The 21334-nt window shown below is 31.9% G+C and overlaps 3 protein-coding genes across 5 annotated transcripts; 2 read left to right on the top strand and 1 right to left on the bottom strand.

Moving 5' to 3' along the window:
• The first annotated feature begins 1454 nt into the window (after positions 1 to 1454).
• Positions 1455 to 10815, top strand: LOC134263697 (uncharacterized). 2 transcript variants are annotated; one of them, XM_062746079.1, is made up of 17 exons: positions 1455 to 1511; positions 3483 to 3538; positions 4277 to 4612; positions 4898 to 5167; positions 5450 to 5664; positions 5758 to 5863; positions 5992 to 6312; positions 6408 to 6710; positions 6896 to 7015; positions 7469 to 7493; positions 7815 to 7864; positions 8284 to 8317; positions 8855 to 8931; positions 10058 to 10128; positions 10300 to 10324; positions 10509 to 10588; positions 10792 to 10815. In XM_062746079.1, the coding sequence occupies exons 2-14, from the start codon at positions 3487 to 3489 to the stop codon at positions 10108 to 10110; spliced, it is 1962 nt and encodes a 653-aa protein (XP_062602063.1). In that variant the 5' UTR covers positions 1455 to 1511; positions 3483 to 3486; the 3' UTR covers positions 10111 to 10128; positions 10300 to 10324; positions 10509 to 10588; positions 10792 to 10815. The 2 variants fall into 2 exon arrangements, with proteins under 2 accessions (XP_062602063.1, XP_062602062.1); XM_062746078.1 differs by lacking the exon at positions 1455 to 1511 and adding an exon at positions 1628 to 1671.
• Positions 10816 to 13356: 2541 nt separating this feature from the next.
• On the bottom strand, positions 13357 to 14874 carry LOC134263686 (uncharacterized). The gene has a single exon (XM_062746054.1). The coding sequence runs from the start codon at positions 14872 to 14874 to the stop codon at positions 13357 to 13359; it is 1518 nt and encodes a 505-aa protein (XP_062602038.1).
• A 670-nt stretch (positions 14875 to 15544) lies between these two features.
• On the top strand, positions 15545 to 20247 carry LOC134263696 (large ribosomal subunit protein uL24m-like). 2 transcript variants are annotated; one of them, XM_062746076.1, is made up of 6 exons: positions 15545 to 15634; positions 16532 to 16788; positions 17074 to 17169; positions 17924 to 18012; positions 18553 to 18695; positions 19547 to 20247. In XM_062746076.1, the coding sequence occupies exons 2-6, from the start codon at positions 16537 to 16539 to the stop codon at positions 19684 to 19686; spliced, it is 720 nt and encodes a 239-aa protein (XP_062602060.1). In that variant the 5' UTR covers positions 15545 to 15634; positions 16532 to 16536; the 3' UTR covers positions 19687 to 20247. The 2 variants fall into 2 exon arrangements, with proteins under 2 accessions (XP_062602060.1, XP_062602061.1); XM_062746077.1 differs by having other exon boundaries at positions 15567 to 15673.
• Positions 20248 to 21334: the final 1087 nt, after the last annotated feature.

Here is a 21334-nt window from a genome sequence, read left to right as displayed (position 1 = left end):
CAGCGCTCAGGTGAGGGATGTGGCCCATAGGCCTCTTGTATATATTTTACAGTCATTACAAACCGTACTGGACAGGAGACTGGGTCAAAACGGTCCCTCACTGCAAGCGAGTTCCCCAAGCTTTAATAAACCGTCAAAACTAGACACGACAATAGACTAACATATTACATATCAGCACAATATCTGCAAGCATGTAGGACAAAAGTGTGACAAACCAAACAGAAGTCCCACATTAAAAGCTCAGACAGACACGCGTTTTGAGAGTATTGCAAAAGCGTCATTAGTCCCCATTAGAAAATTTAAACTACCAAAATTCCGTAAAAAATCATTGAAGCGAAAGGAAATGAAAAACGATCTCAACCTCATCAATTGCAAGGTAAAGTAAAAGACCAAAACATCAGCTTAATAACTGCAAAAAATGGAGGCGTACAAGGCGAGGACAATCCCCCTCTCTGAGAAAAGACATTTTTTAATTCTAAAAGTTATATTTTCAAAATTATATTGTTTATATCATCTTTTTCAGAAATTTTCGATTTTCATATAAAATGGGTTCATATTCCATTTTTTAGACAAATGAAATATATTTCACATTTACGTTTCCATCATTTAAGCGTTATCGAAGAATGGAGACTTGACCCATTCATGTTCAAAATTCAATTTTTATAGCTCTAGTAAACCCATTTTCCACTAAATATTCTTAACTATCAACTTTGAAATAAAGATTATCAAATAAAAAAAGTCCTTCAAAATGATAAAATGTTTTGAAGATGACATTACTGAGAACATGATTTTAGAAAAATATAACTTTTCAGTGAATTTTGAAAATTGAGAAACATTTTGTCTCAGAGCGGGGGATTTTCCACGCCTTACACGCCCTCTTTCTTTAAAAAAAATTGCGGAAAATCCTCAAAAGTTAAGAAAAAAAAGTTTTTCTGTCAAAAATCATTGAAGCTAAACGAAATGAAAACTTGATCTGTAACTTATCATGATACACCCAATTACCAAAAACAGCTCAATATCTGCAAGTGTTCAGAAAAAGGTGGCGAAAAATTCAATGGGCAGACAGAGGGACAGTTAGACAACTGAAGAGACAGACTGACTGGGAGACAAACGAAGAGGAATCCTGTAGCCCTATCCACCGCCAGGGGGACTGTTAAAGAGGAGATCAACAGGTCATTCAACTTTGACCTGAATAATTAAGTTTTGCACTCCAAAAAGAAAAAAAATCATACTCTTTCGAAAGCCCAATTTTTTTTCGTGCAAGAGAATTGACCTTGGTCAAATGTGAACTGTATATCAAGGCAACATTTTGCTTCTACAGTTAGTAGAGGTTAAACAATTTAATGATCAAGTAAGGAATCTAATGGGAAAGATTTGATTTAAGGAAGTTTATTTCCTATCAGACATTGATGTTGTGTCTTGTGTTTCATTTCCCGTTTTCACTGGTATAAATACTACACCCCAAGCCTTCTTACACAATCTAATATCTGACCAACATATATAAAGATCCGGTGAGTAACTTGGGTTTTCTATAGAAACATTTAAAAAATAGAAATTAAAATATTAAAAAAAAATATATGTTGGATATTTTGAACTTCAATATATTTTAAAATGAAAATAACAAATGATTTGGAGTGAAATTATGGATGCTTTCATCTCAGAAATGAAGAGGTATTCTCTTATCGGAGTTTTAGTGGTTATTTAATTAGATAGCAAAGTTGATATATGCTTAATTAAAAGTTTTTACTCTCTATTCACAAGTACTTGCAAAATTGAAAGAATGAATTCTAAAAATTTGTAAAATTAAGAACATCTTGCGATTAAGTATTTTGAGAGGTGCACAAACTAGAAATATAAAATAATCAAGCTGAGACAAATGTAAATTTTATTTATTCATGTAGTTAAAAAGTAAAAAATTAGCAATGTTCAGAAGACATTTTAATGACTCTGGTTTGTTGATTTGTCTTTATTCTTGTTAGATTGCTCTTTCTTTCATTTTGTTTGTCCTTAATTCGGACACTTTTACTGCCATTCTGGTCCAGACCGACCCTTACAGTAGCTTAGCTTCTGTGGTCAATAATCGTTTTACATGGATACAAACATGGTAATGATTTAAAATGAATATTTTCAAACATGCGAGGAATACGAGAAAAAGTTTATAGATTACATGTACCTAGAATTTCATAAACTTCTATTGTATATGTAAAATAAGTTATTTATTAACTTCTGTAAAATGAAAAACCTACATAGGTCTACATGTGTATTAATTTTGCATTTCTTTATCCAAGATGGTTAATAGGAGCTTTTTATTCTTCGTTTCTGGATCCAAATATTAGTAGAGATCTTAGACCTTGAAATGAAGTATGTATAGTGCACAAAAACAGTTTTATAATTTATTACTTATCCGATGGTACATTATCGAAAATTTAAATTTAAATATCGATAATTATGAATGAAAATTAATTATAATTAACGAACGGTTATGATGTTCAGAAGTAATGGAAACCATACAAATCGGGAGTATTTATAGTTAAGCACTCTATATACTCTATATTTGGACCTTAAAACTTCAGCTTTGAATTATTTTACTGTAATCAATTGGAACCGCTATAAATCGTTGGATGATTCCCACAGTGCCAAAGATTTTTATTCTTGTATATTTTTGTGAAGCTAAATAGTAAATTAGCTTGTTATATTTGATATGCTTTCCGCAGGGTTAACGTAATTCTATTTAAAATGTTTAAAAAGTATAAGTGGATATTACTTAACAGATTTATGTTAAATAAATAGAAATATAAATTAAAAAAATGTGTGGAATCGCTCGGAAATCCTTCACTCAGCATTTCCCGATGTAGTTTTAAAAAATGACAATTTAATTAAAGAGTATATTGATGTGTGTATTATGATTACACCAACAGTTTTAACGTCCCGTTGCGTACACTATCACTACCATGAAGTTATTTTTTTTAAGTCTGAAATTTATTTCTGTTAGTATCCCATCGAGGATTGGACGGAAATTTGATTATAGTTTGACTCAATATCATTGTATAAGAACAAAACATGTCCTTTTCCAAAATTTGTATATGATTTCCCCAGAAAAGGGGATAAAAGGATTTTTTTTAATTAGAATGACAAATGTAAATAACTAAACATAGGTTAATCCGTAGATCTTTCCTGTACTTCGCTCTTATTTTGTGGGGGTATGTTCCTATATTGAATACTTATCTAATGGTAGAGATTAAATATACTTGTTCAACACGATAATTGTTTCACATGTTATGAAAATCATATACCCTTCCACCCTGTTAATTCAAACATCACAACTTTATACGTTGATCATTGAAGAATTCTAAACTGCAGCTCTTGCCTATTTACATGTACTTCTTTGAGTGTTTTTACGATTATTATAAAAAAAAAACGAGTTTGTTTGAGCCTGGTAGAAAAACAATCCTCTTCTTGTTGAATTTTCCTTTCTCCTGTAGGAAGATGGTGACCGTTTTTGGATTTTTCCTGCTGCTATTTTTTCCGGAACATGTCCGTAAGTTTCCTACACTTTATTGTATCTTTTAACTAGTAAAAAAAACTCTAAGATATCCAAAAGAAATATCAGGATACTGGACGAAAACCTGTGTCTTGAAAATATTAATCAGTGTTTTACGAGAACAAACTGTTGTTTAGTCTCGTAATGTGTGTCGACTGCGTAAAGAAGAAAAAAGTCACAGGAAAATTCCACATAGCTAAATAATACATGCAGTAGAAAAAGTATGGAAAAACGGTTTTAAAAAAGACAATCAACCATGAGAGCCAATTCTCTTTATTAACGTATCTATATATGTCATTAAAAGGTTTATTAAATAATTGTTCAGTATTAAAATCATTATGATTTGGTAATATTATTTCGATAAACAAGCAAGTCTAAAATGTTATATATATAACTATATATATGAATCCATGCTATTTAATAACTAGTGGAAGTCGTTCCAAATTCCATTAGAAAAGTTTTTTTTGTTTTTTTAAATAATAAATCATCTTCCTGTCTCTGTTCAATATTCAGTATTTTGTTTTAATGTCACAGGAAGTTATGCACTTTTTTAAAAATTCAATTTATGTTAACGAGTTTCTTTAAATACACTTGTTAATGACATTAGAAAATGAAATCATCATCATGTTGACAAATAAACACAATCATGTACATGTACATTTTATTTTAAGCAATAACAATATTGTTATGAACTGTTACTCTATACTAAATTAACATTTTAACATTACTTCATAGATCTTCTTGTCTTGGTTGATCCATCACCGATTTCTAATGTGACTTATGGAAAACCGTTCTTCTTTAACTGTACATTTCCGTCGTATTGGGAAGCAGCTACTCTTCATATCCCTGGAGAACATGGCTTCAAGTTTGCCATATTTAATGGCGGACATTGTGGAGTTCCATCAGACAGGCGGAAGAACTACAGCATAGCTTGCCATGGAGACACACTAACATACGGGATCCTGAAACCGGTGGACAGAACAACATGGGGCTGTAATTATACTTACACCAATAGCACGACATCAACGAAAGAGGAGGAGCATGGAAAAACCACAGTTATTTTACAACCCGGTAGTATAATTTACAATTGTACAAGTGCTTTAAAAAACAATTTTCTGAAGAATTTTTAGTCTTGACTTCATCAGCTTGATCTTTATTTAATCGAATTGATAAATTAACTTTTACAAAGAGCGCAGATTTTAGAAGACGAGAGTAATGCTTAGTTGAACGACGGCCCCAATTACTTTCTTGTTTGACAACGTACAGGGTCATGGACAAAAATGTGTTTTTATGTGTGAGCAATACTACATTTGATTGTTTTCTTTGCAAAAATATTTTTCTTCCCATTTTTGATAGATGAACCTGTTACAACTCTACAGAAAACTAACTACATCATCAGGGAAGGTGCCAATTTATCCATTCCATGTACATTCACTGGTGCCCCAATATCCAATGTCTCGTGGAAACACGACAATTCAGTTATAAAATGGTCAGACCAAAACAAACCATTACTTTTGAGTTTCCAGAATGTCTCTAGAACTTCTGCAGGAAATTACACCTGCACCGTGACCGTTAACTATAAAGGGATTTACTCCACATTAGCAACAGTCACCTTAATTGTCGAGTGTAAGTAAAATGGAATTTCTAGGTGCTCACTGCTACTAGAATTTAGTGACTTGTAATGAAAATAAATAACTTTTTAAATAATAAGTATAATCGGATAGTTTTTGAAGGTGGAACTAACTATGAACAGTCCCAGTCACGTGCAAATTGTACAAGTATGTCGTCATAATTATCTATTTTCATTGAATTAAAAATTGGTTGGAGACCTTAACCTAAATCTTCATTATGCAGTACAATACCGTCGGATCCATTAACAGTCATTGTAAATTAAGCATTACCTTTCAGATCCACCAACACTAAGATCCAGTAACGACACCACGGTGGACGAAGGAACGGACACCGTGACACTTTTCTGTGACATCGTAGTGGATGGGTTTCCAAGAAACTACAGTAATCTGCACTGGCAACACTGGCGCGAGAACCAGTTGATAAGAGAACTAGATTCTGATGATTCTCTTGTCAACCCAGATGACAATAGATTTACTCTTACCTTGAACTCTGTGAGCATTTTAACAAAGTAAAAATTAGAAATGTTATAATTGTATAAGTTTCTTTGTTTAAAATTTGATGAGTTTTGTCACTTTCTTATAAAGGTTAGTTATAATGACACCGGATGTTACACGTGTTCGATGGGGAATGGAGTTCCAAATTTAGAAGGAAAGATTAATCAAACTGCTCAGTTGGATGTGCTCATAAAAGGTAATTTATAGTCAAAAGTAGTCATTTAAGCTTTTAGAGTATAACACATATACCTTTAATGGATTAAACTGTCTATATATATATTTTTTGTCTATATTTACTGTCTATATTTGAATTGGAAACCAAAGCTATTCCACGAATCCTTGATCCGAAACCTGAATACTATGGCCAAGTTGGGAGGAGATTTAAGTTAAAGTTTGAATTAGTCGGACATCCGGCACCTCAGTCCTCAATCATTGTCCTAGAGGGACAAGAAGTTAACAAGATCAACAAAACGGAGGCAAAGGGACCAGTGCGTGTGGACATTTATAACAAAATAGTCAAAATCGATGGAATTATCGTGGATTTGGACTTCGGCAAAATAGAAAACAGGTTTCGCACAATATACCAATTAATCGCTAAAAATGCGATGGGGAACGTAACTCATACGTTTTTGGCAAAAGGACACGGTAAGAGTTTTACAATTCTAAGCTATTTTGTATGTAAATTAAAATTTTAGAAGGATATTTCTTATTATAAGATCTTTTATAATAACGTTTTGCAGATTTTCCTAGTAAACCTTTCCATATCCATTTCAACGCATTCGAAGGTTTTGCTTTACTTGAATGGGAGACAAAGTATCCTGATATTGACATGAAGTACGAAGTCATTCTAAAAAATGACACCGGAATCCAAGACATCTTCAGAGTTCCAGGACAAAATGCAAAAATATATGAATATCGATTGACAAACCTTTCTATGTCCAAAGTTTATATTCTTCAATTATGCACAACAAATGTCCTCGGGAAAAACTGCAGTTCCACATTTAAAATTAAAATGGGCAGCATTCTTTCCAGAGCTTTACAAGGTATGGTGATCTTTAACTCATATTCTATTCACTTTATCAGTATCGTTATATTCGCCAAGTGAGTTATAGCCTCTAAATCTTTGTTAAATTTGTACTTTAAAAAAGAATATAATTTTCTTTGAAATGTTATTACAATTACATCAAAATGTATCCATTACATGAATTTGCATAATAAATCGTTTCAGCCAATCAGAGGCCGATGTCAGACACAACCTTTGTTGCTCTCACTGTGGTTGGTGGAATAGGACTTTTGTTCATTTTGATGTTAGTTCTGATTGCCGTAAATCATCGAAGGAGAAGAAAACGTAATGATATTATTTGCTTGTAATACAATCAGGTAGAGCGTTCGCTTCGTGATCGGGAGGCCCGGGTTCGATTCTCGTTCACGGCGGCGCGTTATACCTGAGACGTAAGCATAGGTAGTGACTGTTCCATCGCCAAGCGCTCGGCACTAGAAGTGAAAGTCACGAGTCTTTCGGATATGACCTTTAAAACGTAGGTCCCGTGTCACGGTAGGCGTTGGCACGTTAAAGAACCCTCACTGCTCAATGGTCCTGAGTGCCGAGTATAGGTCTAAATTTGAAGCCCTTCAACGGCATACGGTGACGTCTCCACATGAGTGAAAAATTCTCGAGAGGGACGTTAAACAATATACAATCAATCAATCAATCTAATACAAACTAATTAAAATTTTATCTCACATTTATTAAAAGTGAACTTATCTGACATTAATGCTGTTTTATTGTTTATTTATTCAGGTAAAAATACTCCCTTCCTGGAAAGGTTTGGTTTAAAACTTTTTTAATTGATAAAAATAATGGGAAATTTAATTTGAAATAAAGTATTACTTTTAATACCTTGAGAAATTATTATTTGATATTTATAAAGAAAACTAACATTTTTTGTAAAAATTGTCCATTGTTTTTAATAAACTTTAAACTTTGTATTACTCATATACGCGATATGACATTCTCGATTGTAACAGAATGCTCCTTGATATTAAAAACAATATTGCTTCAATCTTCAAAATGATATATACCTAAGACACTTCTTTCAACATCATATTTCTGTACTTTTCTGTATATATATCCTTTTCCCAAACAGACAGATTGCCTTGGGAAGAAACAGTTATTCGATGCAGAGACTTAACAGCGGTAAACACTTAGTTTATTTTTTTTTTTTTTAATGTTAACAACCATAGAAACTTAGCTTTTTGTGGATATTTGATTTAATATTGAGTTGAAACAAACAAATATCTTTATTTATATGCATGAAATTTTATTGGATATTACATAATCATGCAGTTATGAAAGAAAATATAAATTTTATTATTATTCAGTACCATGAAACTTAGAATCATAATGGAAATCAATATATTATATAAGCTTTAATTGATTTTCCTTGAGTATATGTAATTTTCATGGTTTTATAAGCTGTCCTAGATAGATATGTATCAGCAAATAAGGTTGGCAGTATGCCAAAATTACTTTTGTTTAAATTGTATGAAATTGAATGCACTTTTTCACATTGTTGTTTATAGAGATATTTTATTCGTGTTTCTGTAAAATTGCAGAATTAGAAACCTCAGAAAATGCATGCAACTTAAGGTAACGTAATTCAATTTATATACATGAAGAAGAATTGAGTATTCCAGATGCACATTAAAAAAACTCTTTTTAAAACATATGTTTAATTTATACAAATACTTTTTTGTCAATTGAAATCCATTTTATTTATATACATATTCATGAATATTACTGATCAAACTTTTTAGAAAAAAGTAAAAATCATTGTATATATTTTTAATGCAGATGATCATTTATTGGTATCATTTCATTATTATTGTGTAATAATACTATTATTCATAAATAACGCCATCCCTTAAATTAACAAATAATTCGATCCTCTTAGCTAGCTACAACTGGTCTTCAATGTCGCTATATTTTGCATATCCTAATAATAACGTTAAGGTAGCAAATTTTATCTGATTAAAGTGACACAATAAACAAACATTAGTTGTGCAAAAAGCAACTTCATTCCAAATAAATCTAAGTATTACAAAGGAATGAAATGGATTGCACTATCTATGAAATATACCTATAGTAATTTAAATACATACATATTTTATTTTTCCTCTACTTTAGAGACGCTCAGCTTTCGGTTAACACGTACTTGACACCTAATTGCATGAATTCCCCGAATTCACCATTACTTGGATCGAGTAAGTACTCAGTGCTTTTAGTTATCAACGTGGTAAATGTTGGTTTGTTTTCCTATGATAGACAATTCCAGCACCATAACGTCAAGCTGGAATCATTAAGCAAATAAAAAGTAAGGAGATTACTAAAAATTCAAAATTCCACACTCTTAGGAAACAAATGTAACACAACAGTTTTGCAACTGGTCGATCATGGAAGAGAGATTTTCGACGTAACATGTACATACTAGTATATGGAATATATTTACTTAATTTTCGTTGTGGAAAGCTGATTTTCTTGCAATATGATATGTAAAGTATACATGTATATCACTGCTATTTTTAATTGTAATCTAATTGTACACTTTAATTCACTTAGCATCATGTCATGTGAAGTAAGTTTAATAATTATTCAATTTTCTTTTCCTTTTTGAACATTTCACGTGAGATCTGAATGAGAAAACACTAAAATACTTAACTGTAAGGGACTCCAACAATAATCAAAATACTTAGAAAATACTTCTCCTAACACATCATCATGTAACTTTATATTGTTTACAAATAATATTCTATTTTCTGAAATCAAAATATTTTTTTTTCTTTCCTCCTTCATTCAAATTGAAATAATCTTTACCTTAATAATTATTGTATAGAACTTTCTTTTGCTGGTATATTCACATATTATTTCCGAATTTAACATCACTGTTGTCGATCTTGGGTGATTTTAAGCATTGAAAGCTCAAAATAAGTTCTAGAGTAAAGTTTCATAGTAATTCAACGTATTAAAGTGTTTACTATAGTTATCGAAAGTATATTATCGGTAAATTTTTGTTAAGATTGTATTCATTATTTATTCATTTATATTTTTGCTACAAAAAAGATTATTTTAAAAAGGACTTTATAATTATTTTTTTTTATATTGAAAGCATTCATATTTTTATCCTGTAGTAAAATATTTCATATTAATAAAATGTCAAAAACGTGAAAAATTTCATTGTTTGAATAGAAATTGATATTGACTCATCCACATTTACGTGAGAATGTAGCGTTCTAATTTCAAGTTTTTGATGAGGATATACTTCAGATTTTTTTATTTCCTGAAATAGATAAAGTATGCCTATAATTCATTTGTTGTGAATCTTTATGCTAGCTTGGAAGGGAATGAATATGCAAGTGTGGATGACCCGGATATCATTAAACTGAGTACTCGTCAAAACCAAAGTAAGGATTGATGTGACTGGATATAAGTCTACAGTTTGTGATATACCGCTCTGTATTGTATTTCTAATTTTTTTTTTTTAATTTCTTTCATGTCGTTTACAATAAAAAAAATACCAATTTATCATAAAATCTAACCCCATAAATGTATTCTGTTATTAAATCATATTTCAGATGATGGCACATGTCACACAAATGGGTATGTATATTAAATATTATGTTGTACATTTCCTAGTGCATGTATATATAATTTTTTAACTACCAAGAAATCAGTTGGCTTCACCTTAAGATCAATATTTAATATTTTTCCAAATAGTTTTGCCAGATGATCATTGTAATAACTTTTGCATTCATTGTTTTATTTTTACTACTGTGCTGTTTAGTTGTGTACCCATGAACGAAAATTGTTCACCAAATCCAAGACGAAGCAATGAATACTTGGCAATGGACGAACAGACAAAAGGTACGAGCTCGTTCTGCAACGAATGATACTGGGTGAATCAGGGGCAACTCAAAAACATACAGTTAAATAAATTTGATAAACTGGCAATTAATATTGGCATATTTATTAATATCCAAAATGACATGCTCAGTAAATATCATGATAACATTCATTCCATTGGATTATTCATAACACTTGTAATTCTTTTAAATCACTTTTTGCAGGTTGCCTGAAGTCAAGCAGTTCAAAAAGGTAATTCTTGAAAACTGAATGGACTTTAGTTGTTACCCTTTTATTATAGTCCGTGAACATAATGTTTTTTCTTTCTATATTTTGGTAGCACTCAGCTGAAAAAATCTGGAAAAGCAGATAGTGCAAAATGCCAAAGTACTGAATACGTGTCTATGGATGAAAAAGATGGTAAACTGAGTATAAGATGTGATTTTGTAACCTTTGTAATAGACATTTGTTTTGTTTATTAAAACAGATTGATATTAATTTTGTTTTTCATGATAAATATGCAGGCCTGAAGCGTTGTAGTTCATGTACCTCACGAAATTCTCAGGAATAAAATTCATTTCTCATATTTACATTATTTTTTTCTGATCACTTGCCACATATTTTTGTCATTCAACATCATTTTTGGCAAAACAGTTTGCTGTATTTTTTTTTTATATTTCAATTACATCACTATGGAAATATTCTTATTCATTCTACGGTATGAACTTTTTCTCATTTGAAAAGAATCTTAAGAAATGTTTTTTATAGTTTAATATTCAAAGAGAAAGACAATTATATATCAGAGAATGTCAAGTGAAGTTAAATTGTTTGTTGCAAATTTAATACCAATGTTTTATTTTCTGTCTGACAATGGTAGAATTGTTTTTTTATATTCTCAAAGGCAATTGTGGCATAGTTTGATTTTTTATAGAAAACAGTATGATACGTCTACATGGTAGATTTTTTTCATTTTCAAGCTGAATAATAGCGCTCACCGGGTATTTACTGTAATTTTGTTTTTTTTTTTTTTAAAGAGACAAAAGTAGAATGCCAGAATGGTGGCTATCAAGAGATTGGTTATCCAAAAAAGTACGTACGGAAGTGATGTCATTTTCCATCAGCTTTCAGATAACTTTGTTATGTGTCTAAAACAAAAGAAAACATCTTTTGTTTGTTATGATGTGCAGTATTCTGCAATCAGTATAGTGAAGAACTTACAAATCTGACACATGCATAAGTACATGTTAACCATCAAGGATCAAAGTTCAGTTTTCCTGATTTTAATTACTCAGTACATGTATTATTTCATTGTTTTTGTTGATATATGTTGTTTATTTTGACATTTAAGTTTTCGGTCTGTCCTCTTTAAGAATTTTTTATATACTGATATATTTTGACTATATTGTGTTCTGTTCTTCTGCTGATTTGTTTTATGTTCAAAATGTAATATATGTTTCCTCTAGTAAAATAAAGCAATGGGTTGGGCATGAACACTTTCAATTTGATGACCACGTGGTCAATATTGATATCCAGACTGATTTGCTCCTGTTGCAATAAATTCTGATCGAGAAAAAAAATCCGTGGACAATATTTATTGATTCACTTTTACGATATACAGATGTTTTTTTTTTATGATTGTTAAACGTTGAATAAAGGTTTTACCCATTTCTGTTTTCCCCACTGTTGTCCATGATTGGTCCATTTATTTTTACTCTATAGGTTAAAGACCAAGAGTTCATGATTTTATTTTATGTCGATTTGGGGTTAAATTGTTTTTGCCCTGACCGTCTGTTTGTCCGCAAAAACTTTAACCTTGCCAATAACTTTGAAGTGGGTCGGGCTATCATTGGCTGTCATATTTCACAGATGTATTTCATGTGACAATACCTTTCTTAAGGTACCACCCAATTTGACCCCTTGACCATGACCTTTGCGTTTGGTCCACTTTTACAAAAGAATTTCCAATCTTCAAGTTAGGCCATAACTTTTAAACAGTTGGTGTCAGGACTTCATATTTCAAATGTGTATTCATTCTGACAAGAGCTTTCAATGAATTGAAGTTTGAACCACTCCTTTGAAATACTTTAACCTTGGTCAAACCTTTTGGACAGTTAAAACTAGAGCTTTCATATTTCACAGCAGTTGTATTCCTTGTGACAAGACCAACAATTTGGACCTGGACCTTGGATTTGACTTGCATTTTAAAAGCTATAAGCTGCCATATGGGGGCATCAGTGTTTCACAAACTTATCTTGTTTTAATTTACTACGGGTATGCAAATGAATGGAATGTTTTCTTTTGTTAATTTTTTTTTAAAATAATTTTTGTTTCATATAAGAGGAACGAGAATAAAATAAAATGAAATTATTGGTTTTTTTTGTATGAATAGTTAATAAAATATATCCATAGCATGAAATTGTTAAAAAATGTTTATATTTGCCTTCGAATGAAGAATGTTTTCACTTTCTTCCTCATTTGAGAAGAAATTAATTTACATACACTTGTATTTGAAAAGTTTCTGTCAATCGGAAAGCAATTACCTTGAAAGACAAGACATTATTTGATCATATAAAGTGTATTCTGATTATACAGGAGAAAATGCTACATTAAAATATCAAATTGTTGATGCAAAAAAAAAAAACATTCTTTGAAACTGTATCCGTATAAAGGTAATTATTTTTTCAATGAATTGTGTAAATTAATTGGTTAATTTATCATCATTTTTAACCTTATTCATCTACTACATAAAATATAAAGAATTTACAAATTTCTAGAAGTTTAAATAACTATCAAGACCGCATCCAGTTTTCACATTTATAATTTACAGTCTGGTTGACTTTATCCACTACTACATCAATTGGTATATAAGTGTAAAAATTTGGAAACTCGTTTTGTGGGTTCCTGTTTTGCCATCTTAGATAATGAAGATTTCTCCACTTTGCCATAGCTCTAAAATGGTTGTTCTTAGTAGAGAGGTATCGGGGGAAGAGTTCTATGAGTGACGCATGTCTGGGGAGAAGGAGGGTGAAGGACAGCCCCGCCCCGTGCATCCCCACCAGTATGTCAGTGTTGGCGATCAGATGAAGTTGCTCCGACATAGGAAGTGAATCGATCTGCACACCTGTGACATTGTAGTACGGGAAAACTTGTTGAACGGCTCTTTGTAACTCCATTTCATTCCTTATCTTTCGCTTGATCATTCCCTTAGGATTTCTTGGGTGAGAAACATAATCTTTCCGCCATATGAATAAAATAGACAATTTTTGACAGTTTAATTTTCTGCTGTCTTTAATACCGTATCCACTAAGGAAAAATTCTCGGAATTCTTCTAGATATGGTACGTGGGGCAAAGAATGTTGATTTAACAGACTATTATATCCAGTTATGCTCCATACCATATCTTTATATGTAGTGATTTCTGTCATGTGACCTGCCCGGGTCACGTGACCAAAAAGCGTAGTCCAAACACTATCCAAACCACCAACAGGATGGCTATCAATCAAAAGAATCGAAGTTGATTCAGGCTCCTTTTTAAAAATCAAAAGCATCAGAAATGCATTGAACCAGTCTGTCATAACATGATACAAATTTGCATATTCGTACCGAGTTACTGCAATTGTGAAATTATTATTCTTTGGACGTACGATGTCGTTGTCCGTGGTCGCTTTGACAGCCGAGAGCCAGAGCTTCAAGTGATCTTTTTTATAAAAATCATACACAATTCGTCGGCCTTGACAACTTAATTTGAAATAACCTTTCTCTAGGCTCAGATACTCGTACTTTTCTGGTTGACCTATGACCTTTTCTAAAGTTTCCCCGCCCTTTTTTCCAAATGAACGTCGGGGATTTAGTTGCACGTGCTTCAAGTGGGCGAACAAGTTTCTGTAACCGATGAAATTACCATTGCACAGTTTACTCCTAGTTTCGATCCAAAGGTTCACAGGATCAAGTTCTATTGAAAAATTTGGTTGCAAGTAACTAAGTTGTGTGCGCACTGATTTCTTATCGTTCAAAACAAAATCTGACCTACCATGTAAGTCTCCTTGATTTGTAGTAAGAACACTTTTTGATGAAATTTTCAATTGATCATTTCGGTGTAGCACAGAAATTCTGTTGCTGTGGAATAAGAAAAGAGCACAGAGATATAGGTAAATAAGAGATCCAGCTGCTAAGGATCGCTTCAGGGTCTGCGCAGTCAACACTCTCTTCAAATGAGCGGACAGTTTAAGGATGTGCTCCAGAAAAATAAGCACAATTTTCACACTAAAAACAAATCGAAGTGTTCTCCAAATCGCACTATTTGGCATCTTGTGTTTGTTTTTGATTATATCCAATCAAAGAATTGTCTTCATTTAGAATCATTCACACGGACGAACGAAATCCAGATTATCAGTCATTTAAAAATTATCAACGTTTTAAACATTTTGTATTTACGCTAAAGTTAAGAAGTACATCATGGTAAGTTTTTTTTTATGGTTAAGTATCAATAAAATGATACTATCTGGGTGTCTCCGAGTTTACTACAAGGAACGACATCATGTATTCTTGCGTTATATTGCAGTATGCCTACTACATGAAAGACACCTCTGGGTATGGGCATCTCGTAACATTACAGTATCTGTAGTAACGAACTGTACTGGTGTTCTCCGTGGTATGGGATATTCTTTTTTCACTTTTATAAGGGAACGATTAATGTAAGGGTCTAAGAAAAGTTTGTTCATATAAATATGAAAAATATATGGCTATAGCATTCATGGCATTCGCTGCCATGCATGCAGACTCAACTGAATGTTGCGGGGCCAGAACATTATGTTTTCGGCGGGTGGTATGTGAGTCATGTGTTATCAAATCAATTCTAAATACACAAATTCACCTTAATCTGTGTTATACATGTCATAAACTAAATCACATATCACATATTCGTGAAAATTATCAAATACGAAATATCCGGAAATATTAATATTACTATACTTCCTTCCACATTTAATATGCTTATAGCATTTCCTACATGTGTTTCTGAGTTTGTCGCTGGTCAAACAACAAGATAATGAGATTTGGATGATATATGTTAGAAGAAATCGTTTATTTATCATTTAAATCAGTTAGGTATATCTAAAATTGTCATTTAAGCATTCTTTGTGTACATTTTGATGATATACACTTAAGTGTACCCGTCTAATTGATACCACAATTACCAGCACATGGCCTTGTTATCTTGCGAAGTTTTTATAGTCTGCCTTACAGAACTAAAGGTATCATCTTTTGCATTTTATATCAAAATACATGTATATTGATACCTAGGTTTTAAAACTATGTTCCATATTAGACCATTTTCTCTTTTTATGATCAGCATTGTTAGGAACTTGTATCTAGCATTTACGTTTCAAATGTCCACCTAGACATCGATCACTTTGAAATAGGAGTAATCATCATCAGTAGCTTTTTTTTTGGCTGCTCTTTGTCAATAACATAATGATCTTATGCTCAGTCAACAAATACATCACACTTGGTTAATTTTTGAAAACAAAGTCAACTTCCTCCACAACTTTGGCATAAATTTACATTTAAAATGTTCACATATTTTATGACATGCATATATTAAATTTATAGTTAAAGAGTTAGTAAGGACACCAAACCAAATGTCTTAGACTATGTATAGAATAAATCAAACTTGGAAATGATGCTAACTAGTGCTGTTACAATCGTCACCGAATGACTGACCATCAAAAACTTGTTGCAAAATGCCATGTATTCATGACAGTAAATTGAAAATATTTACATTTAGCTGTTTAATATTCTAGGAATATGTTATTCATATCAAACTGATTTTATCTTTTAACATCTTTAAGAAACGCTCTTATATTTCTTATGCAATGGGTATGAACTTTCTAACTAAAGCATTTTACTAGCCAGTATTGCAGATATCCACTAAAATGTTATTGTTCTTAAATATTTTCTTAACAGAGAAAATGAAATTAACCTTAAATCTACTCAGACGAACTGACTACTGGGACAGATTTGTACATCGACTGGTCAGACAAACAATTGGACAGGGTAAATGTAAACCATTAAGAGGCTGGAGAGAGTGGGAAAAAGATTGGCGTTTTACTAAATATGGACCCACTCACCCGACAGAACTGAGATTAAATTCTATACACTATGGCCATAAGAAACCTCTTATGACACCATATTATGAACCCTACATATTTGAAAAGGACATGGCAAGTTTAATTTAATTCATTTATTGACTGTCAACAAAGAATTGGTAAATGATTTAATAGCTTAAAAAATGATTAAAATATTTTTGTATGTGTAGACTATAGATAAGGAATCTGTTAGTTTGAGAGGAATTTAGGAAAATATCTTAGCATACTTCTTACAAATATCATTTTTCTTGTTATGTATGTTAATATCCTCTTCATTGTATATTGCTTATTTTCTTGCAGTATGTTCATAAAAAACATCTTATAAAGTTTTGTTAATATTTTCCTTCATTTTATTGTCAGGTGATCTGTATGGTTGGAAAAGATAAAGGTAAAATTGGAGTAGTAGCCGAAGTGTTTAGAGATGTCAACGAAGTCATTGTGGAGAACATGAATGTTGTAAGTTTTATTAATCTGGATGTTTTTTTGTTGTTGATTGAACCATTGGCCCAGGAAAGATGAAACTTGTATGGAAGCATTCTCATGTAGTGTAGATTCAAGTTTATACAAATCATGACCCCCGGGGGTAGGGCGGGTCGCAATGGCTGATCAAAGTTTTAAATAGGAATATATAGGAAAAATCTTTAAAAATCTTCTTCTCCAGAACCATTGGGCAAAGAAAGATAAAACTCATGTGGAAACATCCTCAAGTAGTGTAGACTCAAATTTGTTCAAATCAAGACCCCCGGGGGTAGGGCAGGCCACAATGGCTGATCAAAGTTTAACATAGGAAAATATAGGAAAAATCTTTAAAAAATCTTCTCCAGAACCATTGGCCCAGGAAAGATGAAACTCATGTGGAAGCATCCTCATGTAGTGTAGATTCAAGTTTGTTCAAATCATAATTTTGAATATGATTTAAGACATGGACAGGAGCATTTTAGTTTCAACTTTATACATAATACAGTAAAATACAGTAAGCCTACATTGTACTCATCTCCCTAATACAAGGAATGTTGGTTGTAAGGAACTCTTTTTACCATAAAAAAGATATGTTACAACCATAGTAGTTGGAAATAAGCTCTTCAGAGCTGATATTTCTTGTTGACTAACCCAACTTTAAATAAATATTATTTATCTTACCAATATTTTTTTTTATTTATGAATTATGAATCTAAGGTTTAAAAATGGTGTTGATGATTTCTTGTTGTAGAGATATGAAGTAATGAATGGACAGACCTTTAGTAGGATGGTTCCACTAAAACTTCCTGATGAAGTTAAATTGGTTGATCCTACAGACAAGTAAGTTCATCGTCTTACCTGCTTTATTAAGTGTGGTATCTATTGGAAAATTAATAATAACGAATTATTTTGAAGTTACAGAGCACAAATTAATAATCATTTTATTTTTTTAAGTTACGCAGGTTTACTATAATATTTAAGATCATGACTCTACAAAAGCTTCAATAGCGCAATAAATTAGGTGTCGGATTGATTTTCAGAAGGGCTACACTTTTATTTATGAAACTAAAACTATTCAAAATTTTCTCAGTGCTTACCTGGGTAGAGGTACAGGAGGCATAATTTGTGCATAATTTCAGAAACACAGTTTTCAATGTAAATTGCAACTATCCATTCATGGAAAATAACGAAGAGCTCAAACCAAACTGGATTTTTTATTTTAAAAAGGGGGGGGGTTCCACAGAGTGTTAGGAAAACCCTTGTACATGTATTTATACATGCTCACACTGTGGCCTTTTACTACAATAAGCTAATAAAGTACATGTATGGTATTAGATAGATTTGTCGCAGTTCAAGGTTAAAGACATCATTTTTATTTAGGTCACCTACAGATATTTTATGGCGGTATCTGGAGGACGGAACGAGGGTTCGAGTTTCCAAGAAATCTGGCCGTGTTATTCCTGTTCCCATCAATGAAGAACAAAAAACAGAGGGGGATGAGATTGCTATAAATTCATATTCTAGTAAGTTGTGTAAAAATAAGCATACATGTATATAATAGTTTCCTTGGACAGTGAAAATGATAAAAATTTATAAAGAAGTATTTTCTAGATGTTATCAGTGATAAATCATCTTCATAGAGATTAAGAGTTGGAAGAAACAATATCATCACAGATAATTCAATTTATGCCGCTATGAGAAATATATATTATATTTTACACCTTAGGATAATTCCGCATATCCCTGTGCAGTCTGCAGGATATGCGCCTTTATCGCAGCGCAATTATCATATAACCTTTCATTGCGAAATCGCAACCTTTGCTTTTCTTGACAGAGTAACATAATCAAAATCCTTGATTTTGTTGTGCCATTTTTGTTAGCCTGGTAGTGCATTGAAAAAAAAAAAAACTCCAAGGATTTACTCATTTATGTTATATTTTATGCATATTTACATGTAATCTGATATGTTCACTGCATGTAAATTTCTAGTCAGTCTCAGGGGGATCACACTTGTACCTTTCACCTATGTACATGTAACCTGTATTGTTTAATATTAGGTAATCCCCCTTAATGATTTGTTATACATTTTATTTTATGTCATTGAATTAAATGACATATTCGACAAAACTGCAGATATGTGTTTCAGGTTATTTTTCACTGCACTATCAGGCTGATATTTCTCATAGGAGGCATAAAAAATGTAAGGCGTTTTCTTACATATGTACCTGTTAACTTTTATACTTCCTTGTATTGTCAATTTATAATATATTTTTAGAGAGGTGTAACCAGTTCCAAATGAAATCAATGTTTTAAAAAAAATGATGTGTGTTTGATAAAACACCCTTTTTAAGAAATTTTACTTCCTTTTTTTCAGTCAACAAAGATAAAGATACAGACAAAAATGAAGTAAACTTAGTGACCTTTAAACCAAAGTTAAAGACGTTTGAACAGGATATAATGGATCAGATGGGGATAAAAGAGGAACGTGAATATAAGCCAACCTTCTGGTACTGAGTGGACCCAGACAGATAGTGTGTTCATAGAGATAATATAACGGAAAAAACAAAAACTTATTTTAGTTCAGATGAGCTATTTATATGAATAAAGATGTGGTTGATTTCGATTGAAGTGTTTGCTGTATTTAGCTTAACTGCTCAGAGACCAGAAGAGTTTATGTAATTTTAGAGTGTCTGTCTGTCTAGCTGTCTGTCCATCTGTTTGTCTGTAAACAATTTTTCAAAATACTACTTCTACAGTTTTCATTTTATTTCAGTATGACTTGAGATCATTATTCTATTTATGCCTGTTGCAAAGTTTCAAGTCCAAATTCTACTTTTCCTATGTTACATGAGTAAACCAGTAGAGCTACAGTCTCGTCAGATACTTCTGGTTTTCTTTGTAGCTACATGCTTTTAAATTTTGAACACCCACTTCTCAGTAACCAGTTAACCAGCTTCAGTTTGCTGAATACAACATATCCTTGGATTTCAAAGAGGATTTATTTATATTCACATCAGGCTGTTTTTTTCTCCTTTAAAGTAACCCTTTAAAGAAATTTAAATTGAATTAAAACAAGATGTGTTTGTGAAACACTATGCGCCCGGCGGCCACAAAATTCTAAAAAAGCTATTTTTAGCATATATGTCACAGTCAGGGTCATTGACCTTGGTGTCATTTGAAAGAAATTGATTAGTAAAGTATGGATACCAAATATGAAGTCTCTATCTCTTGTGGTTCAAAAGGTATGGCAAAGGTACGAAAAAACTAGTTTAAGCATAAAGGTCACAGTCAAGTTCACAAATTCATTGACCTTGGTGTCATTTGAAAGAGATAAATTGGTGGAATATGCATACTAAATATGCAGTCTCTATCTTCCATGGTTCGAAAGTTATGGCAAACGTACGAAAAAACTATTTTTAGCATACAGGTCACAGTCAAGGTGGCAGGGTCATTGACCTTGGTGTCATTTGAAAGAGCTTAATTAGAGGAGTATGCATACCAAATATGAAGTCTCTATCTTTCATGGTTTAAGTTATGGCGAAGGTTAAATTTTGCAGATAAAAAGCTATTTTAGCATATAGGTCACAGTCAAGGTCACAAGTCCATTGAATTTGGTGTCATTTGAAAGAACTTAATTAGTGGAGTATGCATATCAAATATGAAATCTCCATCTTTTATGGTTCAAAAGTTATGGCGAAGGTTAAAGTTTGCAGACAAACAAACAGACAGACAGGACAAAAACAATATACGCCCCGGATCTATCAATGCGGGCGCATAACAAAAAGTCGTTTGATTTTTGACATGGAATTAATGGTGCAACTATGAAATATTAGTTTTTTTTTCTCTTTGTAGATAAGACTGATAACTTTAAGGAAACTCAGATCACTTCTAACTGAAGGTCTTATATTACCTGGTAGTTTTATCAGTTAGAATAATTATTTGACCTTTGATGTAAAATTGTACAGTTGGAAATCTAAGCTACAGTTAATGAAACAATTTAAGGTTCTGATATAATAGTCCAAGGTAAAATAATACTAAAATTATTGAAACCCTCAATTGCATGTATTTTCAAACATTAAGTAAACAACTATTAATTTTATTAATACCTAACTGAACATTTTCCCTTACCATTCGAAATACTGCAGGTACCCTATATTTTCAA

Source organism: Saccostrea cucullata, unplaced genomic scaffold (genome assembly GCF_032062105.1).
Source record: "Saccostrea cucullata isolate Sc308-1 unplaced genomic scaffold, CSIRO_AGI_Scuc_v1 ctg648, whole genome shotgun sequence".
NCBI classification, from domain to species: domain Eukaryota; kingdom Metazoa; phylum Mollusca; class Bivalvia; order Ostreida; family Ostreidae; genus Saccostrea; species Saccostrea cuccullata.
The sequence above is the reverse complement of the archived record's forward strand: the minus strand, read 5'-3'. Positions and strand labels throughout refer to the sequence as shown.